An 18,258-nucleotide genomic window follows, 5' to 3' on the forward strand; every position below is an offset into this window, starting at 1 on the left:
AGTTGTTTCCTCACATCACAGGAAGCCAAGAACCAAGCAGGGCCTATTTTTATATGACTAGTAAAAGTAATACAGGTCCCAGTTATATCTCTCTTGGTTTCAAACATGTTCTGCCTCATTTGCTTTCCAAAGCTTCTTTAGGCATACATAAGACATCCATGAGGGGCTTCGTAAAGCTTCATAAGGCATACAGAATTTTCAAAAGTGCCTAAATTTAATTTTTTAACACACTTAGGAGTGTACCTCCAAGTTTAGCAAGTTTTCAGCTAGGTACCTAGAAAAATTAAGGACTGCTCCAAAGAGGGTCCATCACTTCCACTCATTTCAAGCAAAATTGTTTCTCAAAACCATGCTAACTCTACTGTGCTGCTTTGGGTATTTACATGCCTCAAGAGGTCTTCTTTGTAAGTTTTTAAAAACTGAAGCTGAGTACAGACTGGTGCTGTCATCTCAAAGCAGGACTTCATTTATGGCTATATTGCCCAAGTTATTTCTTGTCTCTGGTTAAATTTTGCTACTTGGAAACAACAGAAGAAGGGATAAGGGAGGAAAAAAGCTACTGACCTTTTATTCAGAAAATCACTGATCTCTTCTTAGTTGTTCCACTACTTGCAACACAGCTGTAAATGTGGAGTACTCTCTGGGCTTCATCTGCACTATTCTGCACTATTAATGCCAACCTCAAAAGACCTAAATTCATATAAAGCTGCATCAGAGAACTTCTGTGAAGTGAATTTCATGCTCTATCAAGTTCTCATTATGCAGAGACTTTTCCTCATTTTGAATCAGCTCAGGTCATTACAATTGAGTAATTTTTCCCCTTGATGGGACATTACCTGGGCATGCAGGAGCTTCTTTGGACTCTGCAGAAATGAGATGTGCAAATACCCACTCTTGTCAGTACATATGCATGGACAACTGATGGTGACTCACATTAGCTTTTAAGAAGGCCTGTGGAGGCTGTAGAAAAGTGACCTGCACACAGAATCAGTACCTTCATATCCTGGCAGCAAATTTTTACCTTCCTGCTTCTCATGAACTGCAGTCCAGGCTTTGGTTCAGCTGTTGAGCTGAACTACTGATCAGGCAGGAAGAGTCTGAAATGCTGATTAGGCTTCCTCTCTCAAATATCTGCAAGTCATGCAATGAGTTTTCTCTGCATTCCCAAATTGTAGCTTTTGGTGTCTGCATGGAAATCAAGTGCATGTCAGTTCCTATGGAGACTCTGTTGGGAGAGATTTGAATGTGAAAGGAAAGAATCATTAAGGTTCAGACTATGCTGTTCTGTAGATTAAACACAGAGTTCCAATTTCAATCCCCTAGGACTCTTCCTGCATGGATAAAACAGGCACCAGTGTAAGGGAGTCTATGTAAGGACTGCTGGGTCACAGCATCTACACCACTGCTCATTCTCAGTTGAAAAGAAACTCCAGTTGTTGTTAAAACAACAGGAAAATCCAGCAGAGGACAACATCAGCAACAACAACAAAAAAGAGTTTGTAGGTCAATTAATTACCTTTCTGATAACTTTTTGCTCAAAATTGAAGGAAATGCAATAGCATGAGCAGTCCCCCCTGTGGTGAAATACAGACAACTCCATCCACACTGGCATTGCAGTCAAGCTCTGAATCTTCTCTGTGTTCACCCCAGCTGTGCAGCAAGCCCACACTCCTGAACAGAGCTGCTAGTAAGACCTGTGTAGCTTTGCACAGCTGTTGAACATCTGTGCTGCACACATGCACAGAGGGAAAGCAGAGTGTCAGACAGACACTTGCTTCAGCTTCGAGGTGAAGAGGTGGCTTCAGCTTCCCAGCCTTGCTTTGTCTTTGCTCCTTGCAAAGCAAAGCTAATATATGTGCTAGAAGATGAGGATGTATCTGTGAGTAGGGGCACTACTAGATTGCTGTCCTGAAAGCAAAGAGCAACAGCATTTTCCTGTGACAGAGCCATTCTTTGCAGAGAGATGACAGTAGAAGCACAACCGAGTCATATGTTTCAGCCACTTTGTGCTCCTGTGACGGCACGAGTGAATCCAGCTGGGAATTGCCATGGCTAGGGAAGGCCTCAGCTGTTGCCAGGAGAGCTGTCTCCAAAACTAGATATGCTTCACCCTGGCAGAGCAGTTGTATGAAGGAGATGTGAAACCTTATCCAGGCTGCACTTCTCACAGGAAATGTCTGGCCCACGACTGATCAAGGACTGTGATGGATCAAGGGACTGTGGCTGTGCCACACCACAGTGCAAGAGCGCTCTCAGGACTGAACTCAATGTGCCACTCAAATAGGACAACACTGATGTGAACCAGCGCTGCTACCTGGAGGGACACCTTGAGAACACCTTGCATTTTCCAGCAGGCCTGACTGATTTTCCAGACAGGGCTGTCTTCTCTGCACCTTGGCCAATCCGTGGTGGACTTTCTTTGCTTCAGCCACAAGCAGTCCATCTATTCTTGTATTTACATTATATGACCTATGTCAGCAAACAAAACAACCTGGGCTCTTCCCCAAAGTGCCTCTGTTCTCTGTCAAGGATAGGTGGCATTTATAGCAGCCCGATTTAAGCCACCTCTCCAGGCAGGTGCAGGATTCAGCCTACTCCTGAAGTGTAACAATGAGTTGGAATCACTCAGCTCCTGGTTGGCCTGGGGCAGCCAACAAGGCAGAATATCCATGTGAAGGTTCCTGCAGGCTGGAATCATGTCTGGGAGCATCAGTAGTCCAAGGAAAATCCGTGCCTGTATTTGTGAAGCACACCTTCACCCCCTGTGTGATACACACCAAGCACAGCCTGCCAGAGAACTGCAGTTACTGTAGCATAGAGAACTGCTCCATACATCATCATTTAAATCATATTTATGCCTTTAAAAAAGCAATTGCCACTAATTCTTACACCCTAACAGACAGCCACATGGAAAAATCACTGAAGAGGCCCATGAGAGGTGTTTAAAGGCAGTAAAAATCTCAGTCCTGCCATAGCTGCATTGTACTTGTTGTGGAAAAGTAATAATATAGAACTGTGAAACAGTTATTATATCTAGAAAAAATGTCTACACACCAGTGCTTGATGTGAAGCAAGACTACAGACAAAGATGCAGATATTCTTTTTTTCTGGGAAGTGAGCAACTAATGACTTTTTTTTTTTTTCTATTTTAGGGTTACCTTGCATGAAAAGGAGAATTTTATGAATGCTGAAAACCTGGGAATAGTGTTTGGACCTACTTTAATGAGACCTCCAGAGGACAGTACCCTTGCTACACTGAATGACATGCGGTACCAGAAGTTAATTGTGCAGATTTTAATAGAAAATGAAGATGTTCTCTTCTAGTCAGAGAGGCATATCTTCAAAGCCATTTGTTTTAAGATAATTAGTCTGAAGTAAAAACAACATTTCTTTAAATTTTTTTAAACAGAAAGGAAGAGTTCCTTGACTGCACTTCAATTTCTGCAAAGTTGCAGATGGATGCCAAAATGTTTAGGGAAAGCCTATGTCTCATAGACATATGCCTCTTTGTAGAAGGGAAAAAGAAGGTCAGAAAAAATCCTCTTACCTTGTATCTTTTGCCTTGCCTCAGATGTATATTTGTTTTGAAAAGTTTCAAACAATTTTATTGTTAACTTATTAAGAAACACAAAACGTATTTTAATATGGCTAGAAAAGCAAAAAGGTACTTAATCAGTGTTACTTGTATATGCCTATACCTTTCCTTCTTCATGAGACGTAATTATATATGTCAATTGTGAAACAGAACCTATATTATAAAGATATTTTTACTTTACCTAGCTGAAAGAATGGCATTTTATTTTAGCAAACTATACATCAATGCGGTGCATTGATTATTTTCACGTAATTATTTCCTGCATTTTTGCTATGATATATTGAAAACAATTGCCACTAATGCAGTATTATCCTGACATACCTCTTCCATTGCAAGTGTTTTAAAGGAGAATACATTTCTTGTGCATATTTCAGTTTTCCTTAGATTTCTTTGCATTTAGGCACTAGCACCCTAGGATTGTACACTTCCAGCCATTTGCTATTTCCCGAAACATATAGTATATTCTCTTTTTTTATTTTTTCTCCCATGTAAGATAAGGTCTTGAGAATTGTTTTCAAAGTCCTGGTGGTAGTATCAGTTTCACATGCCAGATTTTTCTTGGATTACAGTAATATATAAGTTGCGTGATGCTGGGACACTGGATATTTTCTGGCCTTGTTGAAAGTCAGCACTTTTTTGGGTGAATGATGAAGGATTTGGTTTTTCTGTAAAAATTGACTTATGTTTTGTCATGTTTCTCTATTTATAAATGTACAGTAAATCTGCTAAAATTGTAGGTATTTATCTTGAATGTGTTTCCTGATGGTTTGTTAGAAAAAAAAAAAAAAAAAAGAAAGAAAGAAAGAAAGACAGAACGTGTAGGATATGTGGGAGCTGGTAAATTTAATTATTACCAAGTTTTAATATTTTTCTCCCCTCACAAACATTGACCTACAGAGTTCGTAGTCTAACTGCAACTTATTCCTAATGTTAAAACTGTTTCTCAGCATTAAATGTTTCTGCAAGCGTAGAAAATCAACATACTTTACTACCAAACTCAATTTTCAGTACAAAAAAAATTCTAATACTCCCTCATCTTGATCATTTGTATCATATGCTTGGTAACTCAGTGATGCAGTTTCCTGAATTATTTCAGGGAGCACATGTTTCTATTCAAATTGAAAAATATGTGTAACTATGATAATGAAGAGAGGTAGAGGGTATGACTGTAAATTTGTTGTCTTCTAGAGAAATAACTAAGGGCTAGATAGATTAACCCAGATTGCAGAGCAGGTGCTAAATAGTCTGAGTTCCCAATACTTCCATAGATCCTCCTGCCTTGTGCAGGACTATTTGTTGTAGGTTATGTACTACTTAATACTGTCATAAAAAATGATCTGGAAATGGTTTTATTTTGTGAAGTGAAATATGCTTTGTAATTTATGATAGTGTAAATGGAAGGAAAAATCCCATTAAATGTGTTAAAAGAGTTTTGGTGTCTGTCACTGACTACACGGCAAGCTGCCAAACAAAAATCAATTGCTAATTACCATTCTGACATTGCTGGAAACTTTCCTGCTCAAAAATTTGAACAGTTTTACTGCAGGTCACAGTTTCATATTGGCACCAGGTTGCCCATACCACCACAGCCAAGCACATGCACACATTTATTTTCAGAGACCACCCCAAACCACCTCTACACAAAACTTCAAACAGGCAATGAATCTCAACATCACTTTCATCAATATCTGAGAATCAATGTCATCAGAGTATTTTTCCACACTCTTGAACACAGACATTTGACTAACAATGGTTTTTCTGGCCAGGTGCATTATGAGCTGTTTTTTTAAAGGTAGAACAAAGGCATCTTTAGCTTGTCTCACTGCCGGGAATCTCCAACACATGTCCCATCTTAAGGATTTGATGACAGTACAAGGCAGGTGCCTAAAAGCACCCATGCTCAGTGTCTAGAGAGCAGTTTCTAATCTGTTGGACAGAGGGATGAATATGATTCTGCATTTTAAAAACAAATATCTACAAAATTGCTCACCTTTCACTTGGCTAACTGATCAGCCGGTGTCCAGCATCCTCGGGGCATGCTGAGCACGGAGGTACATGGCCCCTGTCCCCTCCACACCTCATTAGTGCCACCTTGTGCCGCGCCTGCTTCATCTCCTGTCGCACTTGCTGTGCCCATCACTGCTGCACCTGGGGTCGAGTGGCACAGTGAGGTCAGACCATTTCAGATTCATCATCTGAGGAAGTAAAAAGGCAGCAGACTTCCCTCTACAAAACTCACTGCTGAGACAGTAGAAAAATCATGCTTACCTTTAATGGAAACCTATAATCCAGTACACAGGGGGGGAAAAATGGGTTTGACTGGATTGAACCAAATCCTTCCCTTTGCTTCAAAGCATCCAGCAAGAGCATGATGATTTATCTCACATAAGGCACTAGCAGCAAGTAGTAAGAGTCCTTTGAAAGATTTTCCAGGAGGCTGTGTGTAAGCCCATGTAACTTCTCATTTCATCTCAAGTAGAAGACATTTCTGCACCTCTGGGGGCAGGTGAGACACCAGTGTCTGACTGCAGGGGATCCTGCCTGCAGCCAGGTGTTCAGCCCAAACCTTGTTCCCCTCCAGCTATTGGAGAAGGCCTTTGGTGAAGCAGCAAGTGCCCTCCTGCAGCCACCCACTCCTATTCCACCTGCCATTCAGCTGTCCCCATGTTCTGGGTGCCCTGTTCTCTGTACACCCTCACAGCAGCTGGGGGGAGACAACTTGCCTTCCATAAAGCTGAAGTGTCTTAGCCACGATCAGTGAAACATCACATCAAAGTTATGTTAATGGTTTGTAAGGTGGGAACTTTCCAGAGTGCTGTGGAACAGCTGAAATTTCTTCTTTATGAGACTCATTGCTGTCAGGTTTAAGTATTTGGAACCCACCAGGGAAGTGAGCAAAGGAATTTTCTCTGACACCACCACGCTGGAGACAAGGCAGCATGCTGTGTGTCTGGCTCCAAAGCACACACATCCTGAGAGGGCACCAGACTGTCAAAGGGTTTCCTCAAATGAGACACCAATTTGGGGCTCCTCCACCCAGACACCAGTAGCTGAAAAGCTTAATTTCCTGCTGTCAAATACTATTGGAATTGGACAAAGGATGTAGAAGCTACCGAGGAAGGAGAAGAGTTTGTAGGGGGGAGGGGGAAGAAAGAGAAACAAAGTACATAGAAAGGAAAACTTTTTTTTTTTACATGAAGTTACAAAGTACAAAGAAGACAGAGCTTTGTTCTCAACTCTCTGCTTTGCAAGCTAAGGTCAGTTTAAGCTACAAAACAGGTCTAACACAGCACAAACCTGGGTGAATTGGAATCACATCCATTTTATTTCTAAAGAAGAGGTAAGTTTACACTTTCCCCCACATATAACGTTCTCATTCTCAAAGCTCAGACAACACTTGAGTCTTATTGACAGCGACAGTGCTGCAGGGGCACTTAGCCTAAGACTCTGGGAATTAATGTATCAGGTTTAGGGTCTCTTCTGAAACAAGGTTTTGGACAGACCTGGGCTGTGTACTACGGGAAACACAGCACACGGGAGGTAGAAGGGATTGCAGGTGTGGTTAAACTCTGGGCTTAGTGAGACCTTGGAGAGTGCTGAAAATACCTGGAGTAATAAATAGCTGAACTGAATCACAGAATCACAGAATCACAGAATCTTAGAATAGTTTGGGTTGGAAGGGACATTTAAAGCTATCTAGTCGAACTCCTCTGTAACTCCCTGCAGGAGCCTGTCTGACCATCTTCTTATCTTTTTTATCAACAAGTACAGAGAGAAGTTCTGCAGAAAAGAGAGAAAAAATACTGTAGTGTCAATAAAGCCCCTACTCATAACCAGGGACTGAAAGCACAAGAACTCTTTGAGTAAGGAGGTAGTTCACAAACACTTAGGCAAGAAGAATGCCATCTAACTGGATCTTCAAAGCAGTATTACATTGTTATCCCTACAGCTATCTAAAGGGAATGAAGAGACTATAGGGCTAATAGAGATAAGGATGAGAGCATCAATAGGCTTTATGTTTTTAGCTGTAGAGATTAATTCCTTGATTAAAGAAAACAGTTAAGATTCAGAAATCTGAACATTAGGGAGCTAAGATTATTGCTGAGTGCTCTAGGGCCTACAGATTCAGGACATCAGTGGACTGAAGGACATGGATTATTGTAGGATGTTTTAAGGACTGCAGTTAGGAAGAAAGCTTGTGTCAGATGGAGCAAGTGCTTCATGAGCTACAGTAGAAATGAACAGCTGCTTGTAAGTAGAGAAACTGTCAGGGTTCCATTCGCAGCAGATTTGGGGATGGCACAAACCAAGGTTGCCACTGGAAGCTGCTTTCATTGCAGAGCCTGAAAAAGTGCCAGTCAAAATATTCTCTCTTTTCTTGAAAGTATGAGCCATTTGTTACCACTAAAAGGAATGTTATAATGAGGAACAGAGTTAGATCTTGAAGAGCATAAATTGCTGCCAGCCATATTTGAAGATACCTTAATTTCTGTTCTACTGTAGGGCACAAATGATGATCAATGTACAGAAAAATCCATATTAATTACCACATGCTGCTGCCCAAGAACTTCAGGAGACTGGGCTCCATAGGTATCATAACATCCATAGGTAACAGTTAGGGTTAAGTTAGTAATCCAAACATTGAAGAACCAGACTTGTCACTGGAAGTTGTACAGCCCTCGGTATCAGGAATAGGAATGATCCTATAGGGATGTGTCAATAAGGAGCTATTGTTCATGGTGGGGTTTTTGTTGTTTCAGACATGAGTGTCAGAGTTACAATTAAAGTAGGAATTAATTAAAGTAGGGACAGACCTTGGAAATCTAAAGCCCTAATGACTGAGTGGTTCCCAAAGTTGTGAAAACTGCAGCATGTTGGTATCACTAATGATCAGCTCTGTCTTTCCAAACAGTGCATGGAATCTCTCTTTAAGAATAGGGATGAACAGACTGTTTTGCAAGGCCTTCAGAGCTAGGAAGGGTACTGGTGTCAATAGCCACCACATAAATCCATATTTTTCTAATCTGCTGAAGAAATAGGACCTTAGTTTTATCTTCAGATACTGTAAGAGTGAAAGAGAAGACAAATTTTAAGAGTTTGGGATTCAAAGAATCAAACTGCTGCTGGACATACAAATGTAAGAATAGGGCTGGTGTCAGAGGCTGGCTGGGAACTGAAAATTTGAGGAGCTGTGTTTACAGTCTGCTTTGATGAAGTTTCGGGCCTTGTAGTGTTTTAGGTAAAGTTTCAGAAGCTGATGAGTCCTGAGACAGATTTATTCCTGCAGCTGAACTTCCCATTGAATGCGAATGAGCACTAGCACTAAGCTAACACTTTGCATTCCACTACAGGACTAGTTCCCTTCACAGGGCCCATGTAAATAAGGATGCTGTCTGTCCTAGTGTTGGAGGTAAGATCATAAAACTTAAGACTACATCTGTGTCAGTCAACGAAATGGAGTCAAGGCAACCATGCCCTATCCATATTACATTGTACTTAAATAAGGTCCTCTCAGTGTCCCTGTGGCCTTTGAGACTCATTTTTTTTCTAGAGGCACTGGCTCAAAAATTGTGTAAGGGCTGTGTTTCAGCCCACCAAACAGCTGCTTTCATACCCAGAAGCTATGCTGCAATGCATGTCCTAGACTCTTAAATAAGGAGTGGTTGTGAACTGAAGTGTTGGAGGGTGCAAAGCCTGTTGCAATAAAGCTGGGGAGGGTGACAAACTGTCATCCATCCTGCTTAAGGGAAATAATCCTTTGCTCCCACTGCCTTGAAACCATGCCTGAGCAGTGCACATACAGACAGAGGCCCAAATTTGAAATTATGCCAGGGAGTCACCACTAATAGGCTAAATACACCAGGTGCAGGGTTAAAACCTATGCTCTGGTAATAATTTTTTTTCTTTTTTGTTTTTTTTTTTTTCTTTTGGCAGGGCAGATGTAGACTGGTAATGAATGCTGCAGTTCCACAGTCTTGAGCAGCAGACTACTGTCAACAGGGAAAATATTCTTGCCCATTATAAAATGGTTGGAGTCCTTCCTGTGGTTATTGTAGTAAAGCTAAAATTTGAGACGCCACTAGCACATAGAAATCTAAATCTAAGAGAAATTAAATTATTGCTGGCTTCTGAACTGGCAGCTGGACGCAGATGGGAGACAGTTGTTTGTGTGATCTTTTCCTTTGCACAGAGGTCCATTGGTTTAAATTGATGTAACATTTAGGCTCTGAGACTTAGGAGTTCCAAGAACTGGTTTTAATGCTGAATGTTAAAGGGCCAACTTGTGCCAGGAGGTTGCTTTTTTTTTTTTCATATGAGCCAATTGCTCAGTTGTGTATCAGGGCAAGGTTAAGAGTTTAATTGAAACTTGAAGATACAAATGATGACTACTGGAAGATATTCAACAGGAAGATGGACCTTAGCAGTGCTCTGCAGTCTCTAGGTGCCAGTGCCATGCTCTTTTCAGTTGGTGTGAACACTTTCTTGGCCTTAGCATTAGCATTTGAGAAACCAAAGTTTCAAACATCCAGTATATTTGCTGGATGGTTGGGGTTTCAGGGTAGATGAGAGCTCTGACAGAAATATTCACTACTGCATGTTTTGCTTCTTCTTATCCCCTTGGTATAATTGTAACTGCATTTAACATCAGAGCTTTGGAAACCAAAGGGTTCCATGGTGTTGGGAAGGCTGATGTCTGCAGTGGACAGTGCCACTCTCTGCCAGTAGAGATGAGACCCCTCAACACAATTAGATAAGGTGTGGCTTGGCAATCCAAGCTTTCCAGAGCCCAGTTTCAACATGAGCACAGGAGGGCTGGCAAAGTTTTGAAAAAGGACAGTGGGAACTGCACGAAGCACTATATATTTTTTTTACTCACTGCAGTAACATTTAGGGGTTGTAAATAAGATTAGTTTGAGGACTGACATTCAAATCAGTCTTTGAGAATCTAAGTCTTGAAAATACCAGGATATTTCTGAATTTTGGAGACCCTTCAGAATTCTGAAGAAGCTTATATCAATATGGTTCAACTGTACACAAAAGGAGCATGTTATAATGTAAAAAAAGCCCTATAATTTTATTTTGCAGTGTACTGGGTCATCTGCTAGCATCCTGCATATCCACCCTAGCTGGGACTACAAAACCCCACTGATTTTTTTTATCCCAGCCTTTATCCCTGCAAAGACAGGACAGAATTTAACTGCAGTAGTCTTATTAGATGAATGTGCTATCCAACCTCCATGCATTGAAATAGGCAATATGTTATTTCCTTTTCTGTTTAAATAAACACTGTAAATATATGTATACTGAAAGAATGCAACAAATAGTGTTGCAGCAAGAAAGGGAGAGAGCATACATTTTCACTGTCGGAGTTGTTTTGGTATAAACACTAACCTTAGTGACAATCTTGTGGAACAGCATGTTGTGACTTTCAAGAGCAGAGCAGGTTTTGCTGTCCTCCTGCACCACCACAGACTCACACAGGCAGCATCCTCCCACTCCCACATCTCTTACAAAGCCTCCCAACCTGCCTCTCTCTTTTCAGTACACTGTCAAAAAGGAAAAATCTCTCCTTCTAGGACTCTCTGAAATGGGTTTAACTGAAAAAAAACCTCACACTGATTTGATGTAAATTTGGTGTTTTGTGAGCTAAGAGGTCAGGTGTATGGTAATCAAAATAAAATAAGTACTAAATGTTTTGTATAAGCCTGTTTGCGGACTGAAAGCTATAAAAGACAACCAGCAATATTTTTGCGAAAAGAGCCTTTCAACACAAAAACTACCTTTATTTCTACATAAATTCCCTTTTTCCCAGGCACTTTCCTGGGACACAAGATGGAGAGAGATGCAGGTGTTCTCTTTCTCTACAGATACGAGTAGCAAAGCAGTAGGTCACAGTCACAAGGAGAAACTTGACTCTGTGGGCTGCTACCGTCCTTGGCCCAAGAGAGCCTGATGCCCTGGTGCTTTGTGTCTTGGAAAATGTTAGTTGCTTACTTGCTAGGAGGGAATGTAAAGGCTATCTTTTACCACAGGAAGTTTGTGTTTTATTCCGTAGGAGATTTTTTTTGCTGTTGATTTTAATTGATTTGCTAGACTGTTTGCAGTGTACACTTTCAAGTGTACGCTTCCTTATCCAAAAGCCTTTGCCTTTGAAGAGGGCACTCTACAGAGTAATGTAAGTGCATGCCCCAGGCTCCTCTCCCTCAGCAACCTGCATTCACCAATTTCCATACCTCTTATCTTTATGGGCTATTCCGGGAAGCTGCAAGTAGCAGAAGTTGATCTGCAAAAGAAGATGGGGCTGAAATATGCTGCTTTCACACACCTGCACCATCATAGGCATCCTTGAGTGGCTCACTGTTGATGGGAAGGGCGTTAGGAATCAAACACATATTACAAGGCATAGCTCTACAAAGAACAAATAATCACTTTTAACACGTGGTGTGACAAAAGCAAATCTTTTTTCTCATTTCTGGGTGAATGAAAAAAGGCAAAGGCGTTTGTATGGTCATATATCCATCACCACACAGAAAGTCAAAGTCCCAATACAAAGTCAAACAAATACCAGACTACATCGTGTGACCTACAGCACCACTCGTTTTTTCAAGAAGGGCAGTTAACCACAATTCTATTTTCTTCAAGGTTCTAAAATACCCACCCACGCACATCCATCACGTGCACAAACAAAAAGCAGTGATATTTTGTTTCAGCCACGCACGCTGGCAACGCCGCATCCATCTCGGCAGCCTCGGATTTCACCTGCGCCGAGGCTCCCTGCCCTTCCTCCTCTTCCTCTGCCCCTCCCCGTGTCCCTCCACCGCCGGGTCTCCCTGGAGGGGACACCGACCCTCTCCCTGCAGCCCCGCGGAGCCGGGGCCGGGCGGCTCCCGCTCACCTGCCCGAGGTGGGGCGGGAGGGGCCGGCCCCGGGGCTGGCCGTGCCGCCGCTCCGCCCACGGGGGCGAGCCGCGGGGCCGCCCGGCACCTGCCGCCGCTCCGCTCCGCGCCGCCCGGCACAGCACAGCACAGCACAGCACAGCACAGCACAGCACAGCCGCCCCGCACCGCCGCCCTCCCCGCCGGCCGTGCCCTCCCTCCCTCCGGCCGCGCCGGGCACCGCAGGGCGAGCGGCGGCCGCGATCGCCGCGGGGCAGGAGCGCTCCGCAGCGCCGGGCGGGCCCCAGGTCAGTGTCGCTTCCCGTACCTGTTGCGCAGGGAGCCGGCGGGGCGGGGAGAGGAGGGGAGGGAAGGAGGGAGGGGGAAAGCGAAAGGAGCCCCATCGCAGGAGCCCCATCGCAGGAGCCCCAGGACGCGCCACGCTCCCGGCCTCGTCCCGCGGGGAGGCGGCAGCCCCAAGGTACCGGACCTCGGCTCTGCTTCTGGGAGTGGGGGGTGCTGAGCGCAGGGAGCGGGTCCCGCGGCCCGGCTCCGGGGCGTCATTTACCTGAGACCGAGCGAGCCGCGCACGGAGCGGGCGGCGCTTCCGAGCCGCTCGACGGGGCACGGAACGCTCCCCCCGCGCCCGCCCGGCCGCCGCCGCAGGACCCGTCCCTCCCCGCGGGCCGCTCCGGGGCGCCGGGCACACCTCCCCGGCAGCGCTGCCCGTCCCCCGGTGCTGGGCAAGAGGAGTCCCGGCGCCGACCGAGCGGGGAGGCGGCGTGCCCGGCTGCCAACCCGTGTTCGCCCTCTTCCCCCCCTGCAGGAGCCCGAGATGGCGGACAGCGCCGCGGCCACCGCCGCTCCTCGGGCCGGCGTGAAGAGCTCGGCCGGGCCTTGGTGGAAATCGCTGACCAACAAGAAGAAGCACAAGGAAGCGCCGGTAGCCCCGCCGCACCCCGTCGCCAGCGAGACCCCCGCCGACACCCCCAGCCCCGACGGCCGGGAGGAACAGTCCGGTCCCTTCGGCAGCGGCGACGCCGCGGGAACCGCAGTCGGCAACCGGCGGAGCCTCCGGGTGTCCCATTCGGGCCGCTTCAAGGAGCGGCGGAAGGTGCGCACCTCGCTGCTGGCCGACAGCCCCGAGGTCTTCGACGGCGGCGGCGCCCCAGGCCACGCCGCCCAAGGGCCCGAGTAGGCCGGGAGGAGCTTGCCGAGGAGCTGCCGCTGGATGGGTGGCCGGACAACTGGCGGGACAGGCGGCCGGAATCGGTGACTGCCCCACAGCCGTGGGTGCCGTGTAGGCAGCGGCCTCCCACACCTGAGCGGACGCTGCGGGGAGCCCGGCAGCGCTGCCAGGCGAGGGAATCGCGGGCGCTGTGTTACACCAACACCGCCAATAGAAACCCCTGGATGACGGGACAATGTGATTGTCTTTTAAAAAACCACAAATAAACATCCCACTCCCTGTACTGTGGTGAGCGGACTCAAAGGTGCTATCCCAAGGCCGACGGTGGGGTCTCTGAACCTTCCCGCAGCCCTCGCCAGGAGCCAACGTGCTGACTCTGAGGCCTGTGCCCCAGCTCCTTCTGGCTCTCAAGCCCAGGAGGCGCTTTGCTGCTTTCATCTCACAAGCTGTCTTATCGAAGGAAGGGGGTTGCAAAGTGCTCTTATCTAATTTCAGGGCCGAGGACCTCCGGTGGTGCCGAAAGTGCGCCAGTCCTGCCGTTAGCCACAAGCACATCTTCCATCCCCCACGGGGGTGCAGAGAGAGGCATTGTGAGGGGCAGGCTCTTGCCTTCGCCCATGTCCCACATTGCATTTGCATATGGAAAAGGCAGGACCATGCTGGTATTCTCCCTCTTCTTACTGTGTAATACTAAGATGATGTTTCAGAGACTGGTCCCTCATAGTTCTGTTACAGAGGGAGGCCCATGTTGTCTAGCAATTCACAGTTTACCCAGGGGATACATGATTTTTGCATAATCGGTGATAACTGGGATAATGAAGCTCCAATGAAGAAATTGTGTGATAAGATGTAAACATTCTTTTGGGACATGAGACCAGCCCTGGAGAGCACAAGCAGGGTTGCAGTTCTAATGTGGAAATAGGCTTGGGCACCCCTGGAAGTGTTTACTGTTTACCTTGTCTGAGGCTTTTGAAGCAAGGTAAAGTGTCCCAGGATTTCTTCTGATGGTGAGATAATGTGCTTTCACTCAAGTAGTTATTCACTCCCTCTAAGAGCTCTTGGATTTTATTTTTTTTTTTTGACAAATAAATATAAGCCAGATTTGTACTGGTGTTGTGCCTTACAGAGCAAAATCAGCTAAAAATACTTGGCAATTACACATTTCTTGATAGTAGGTGATGTAGCAACAACTGACTTATTTATTTTAAATGCATTTGCAATATGCTTTATATTGTTAAAATGGCTTTAGACTTTTTCTGAGGACAAGATACTACACAGTGGCAGGCACTGAAAATTATTTCCTAACAGTCAAGTATAATGCAGTTATGATTCTGTTTGGTAATAACTAATCATTTGAGTCAATTAAAAATAAAAAGACTGGAAAGGAAATGAGAAGTGAGTTCCAGTTGAAAATACGGATTAAACCAGCCACTGTCAATCACTGAAATGTTGCACTAGATGCTGGGCAAGTGCCCCGTGGTTCAATGTGCACAATAATATGTAATGAACCTTGAAAGCTCCTGTGCAATAAACTCAGACAACGTAGCTGCTGAGGTGCTCACTGGTCATTCACACCTTCAGACCCTGGAACCCAAGGACAGAGGGACTGTAGTATCAAATCCATTTCCATGGAAGTTTTTCTTTTTTTTTTTTTTCCTCCACCCAGTGTGTAGATACATGCTTTTAAAATTTCCTTTAGTAAAACTACAAGGTACAGGGTTTGGACTGCCTTTTTATATTGCTGACTCCATGCTGACCAAGAACAGATCTGGGTGAGGTGAGGGGAGGTCTTTAAACTTTCTCCTCAGGGTTGCTTTTCTTATGGGAGGCCTCTTCAGTCAAGGGACAACTGAAATGCTCTTCTTGAGAAGAAGCAATTAGAGCAAACCTAGTCTTGGGAAAAGGGGGGTAAGAAAGAAGGGGAAAGTTTAAAAGCTGGAAACAGAGGTGGATGATGAAGAACCATATTCCAGCTACAGGATGAGACTGGGGAGGAAGGAGGCACAAAGTGGTGCATTTGCTGCCAGCGTTGTCATACTACCTTTGGAGGCCAAACTGTTCATGTTTATTATAGGCAGAAGTAGTCTGCCTGTATTCTAAAGTCCAAAGAAGTGTTTTTGTATGTGTGTGTGCCCAAAATGGAACAACAAGCAAGCAGAAATTGCACTGATGCATTTCTTAACTTCTGCATCTAGTTTGGTGTGAGTTCTGTGGGGGTCAGATCCTCAGAACTAGCCAGAGGCTGGAGAATGAATGCAGACTAGTGTTTTATGTATCTCATGTAGATCCTTTTTTCATTTTTAATCCTTAAACTGTTGTGAAAATACAGTTTCCTCCTCTCTTCTCTACCTAAAAGCTGCCTTGTTCTACAGTGAACCTCTGTTTGCTCTTTGGAAATGTCTCAGGTTTGTTGTTTGCAAGTCTTTACCTAGGCACAAGAAATACCCAATTTGGGTTTTATTCAAGAAGCCTGGTGTGCTGTTCAGATGGCTGCTGCTAAGGTTCAATATCAATACTGGCTAATATGAGACTAAATATTGTCTATGATACTTTTATCATCCTTGCCTATGATACTTTTACCTTGGAAATTTGGTCAGAATAGGAAGTCAATAAATGCACGTAGAACACCTCCCAGCGCTCCTCCATCTTTATCCTGACCTTGAGCTGTGGGAAGGAGACGTAATTCTATCTTCCTGCTCAGTCAAATCCTTGCTTCAATGAATATGATAGCAGCCACTGAAAAACTAGATCCATGAGAAAAAGGGCTGGCAGCCTCGTCTCACTTTCCCTGCCCTCTGTGCACAGCAGCACCTGCAGCTCAGCGCTCACCCACGCAGCAGGGCCAGCAGGAGGGAGAAGGCCTCTTGGCCATAACCTCTTGCACAGAAATAGTCCTCTTGTTTCCCAGCCAGAGCACCAAAAAAAGCTTAACTAATCTGTACACATGTAAATTAATTAAGCTGATACAGAAAAAAAAATATTGGACAGTACTCGCTCTGTATAACCATAGAGCATTTCTGGCCACTGCATTATTAAAAGGCAGTTTGCACTCTTAGTATGGGTATTTTTCTCATCTTTTTTTATAAAGATCATGGATCAGAAAGAAAGTTGAGGAAATAGGGTGACTGAAAAAGTACTTGCTGTATATTTTTAAAAGTAAGCAGTGACATATTGACAAAATAAATAGAAATAAGCAGATGAGGTGAGCCTCAGCTATGTCAGTTACAGTGCAATTTTCTTAATATTAACCTAGATACTAAGGATTGCTCGTTTGGGGCAAAAGATAAATATTTAGCAAATAGAATGAACTTTCAAATAAACTCACAAAGTATATGCTTGCCTATTCCTACTCTTGCCAAAACTAAAAATAAATCTCTGAGTGGTTGCCTGGTGAATCATTCCCTGCTATTGTAGGTTGGTCAGGCTGGACCTCAACAAAGATTATAGGGAGCACCTGCAGAAAATGATCCTAAATTGGAAACGCTGGAATAAATGCCTTGAAAGCCTCAAGACTTCTAACCTCAGATGTTATGTCAGGGTATGACTTAAACTGAACTGGAAAAATGGAGAGGAGACCTGACTGGAGGAAGAGGAGTCTTCACTGTTTGGAGGATTGGGTTTGGGTTTGTTTTTGGGGGAGGGGGGGAGGGGTGGAAGGGGAACGTGTAGGGGTTTTTGGTTTGGTTTGGTTTTGATTTTTTGGTTTGGTTTTTTTTTTTTTGGGGGGGGGGGATTGGGAGTTTTTCTGGTGATGGTGGCGAATTTTTTTTTTCTTTGTTTTTTTATTTAGTTCTCTCTTCACTGTAATGGCACCACTGATAATTTTGTATTTAAAATATCAAGTCTCTTGTCCCTGAGAAAGATAACCTCATATGAAGGCTAAAATCTGAAGGACAGAACTTCTGGCCTTGGCCTGGCCAGTGCAGCTGGATGCTCGACCTTATAGTCCATGTTTAATGTGGCTCATTTAAATAGCTGATATCAGAAGACAAGCTGTTTCAAATGCAGCCACAAGCTGGAAGCTCATTTTGCTGCCTCTTGGGATTCTGTCTGGTAGGACAAAACAAAGAAACCCAAACCTGGTATTTTCTAAGATGTCTTTTAAAAGCTGGGGCAAGAGAAGATAGGTTATAGAATGATATTTGACACCATATAATTACACCATTTTGAAAAGCAAACCTTTCCTCTTCATCTCTAATTTATTGTAAATAAGATGAGAAACCTGCTGGCTTTGATTTTTCATTTCAGAATACAACAAAAGAGATAAAGTTGCTCGATTTTATAGACACAAGCAGTAGTAAAGTAGTTTATCAGTTTTATCCTTAATGACACATCTGAAATTCACAAGTAGCTCTAAGAAACAGTATTTGAATGTAGTCTTCAACTAAAGCATATTGATTAGCAGCTGCAGCTTATGAATTTGATTTACTGCCCATTTTATCTAGATAAAGCACTATAACGTCAGATAATACCTGTTTTGGGGATAGCAAGTGGCTTTCCATGATAGCTGCAAGGCATGATTTCAAGAAAAAATCTACCCTGGTGAGTAATCCTCATCAGATCAAAACATCAGGTTTCTTCTGAGTTAACTGAGAAAG

The 18,258-nt window shown here is 44.2% G+C and overlaps 2 protein-coding genes across 2 annotated transcripts in view; both read left to right on the forward strand.

Annotated features, from left to right (window-relative positions):
- The window catches only part of CHN2 (chimerin 2), a 158,963-nt gene extending 153,938 nt beyond the window's left edge, over positions 1-5,025 (forward strand). Inside the window, exon 13 of the mRNA XM_058026149.1 lies at positions 3,153-5,025. Coding sequence (XP_057882132.1) covers positions 3,153-3,324 — 172 coding nt within the window. The 3' untranslated portion in view covers positions 3,325-5,025. The remainder of the gene's footprint in view (positions 1-3,152) is intronic.
- An 8,281-nt stretch (positions 5,026-13,306) lies between these two features.
- PRR15 (proline rich 15) lies at positions 13,307-15,205 on the forward strand. The gene has a single exon (XM_058033864.1). It carries the CDS (start codon positions 13,307-13,309, stop codon positions 13,667-13,669), a length of 363 nt encoding a protein of 120 aa, XP_057889847.1. The 3' UTR covers positions 13,670-15,205.
- The last annotated feature ends 3,053 nt before the right edge of the window (positions 15,206-18,258 follow it).

The sequence above is a fragment of the Melospiza georgiana genome, chromosome 1 (genome assembly GCF_028018845.1).
Source record: "Melospiza georgiana isolate bMelGeo1 chromosome 1, bMelGeo1.pri, whole genome shotgun sequence".
NCBI lineage: Eukaryota > Metazoa > Chordata > Aves > Passeriformes > Passerellidae > Melospiza > Melospiza georgiana.

What these genes read in the sequence shown, in the direction of transcription:
- PRR15 (XM_058033864.1), top strand. Translation starts at nt 13,307, where the DNA reads ATGGCGGACAGCGCCGCGGCCACCGCCGCTCCTCGGGCCGGCGTGAAG.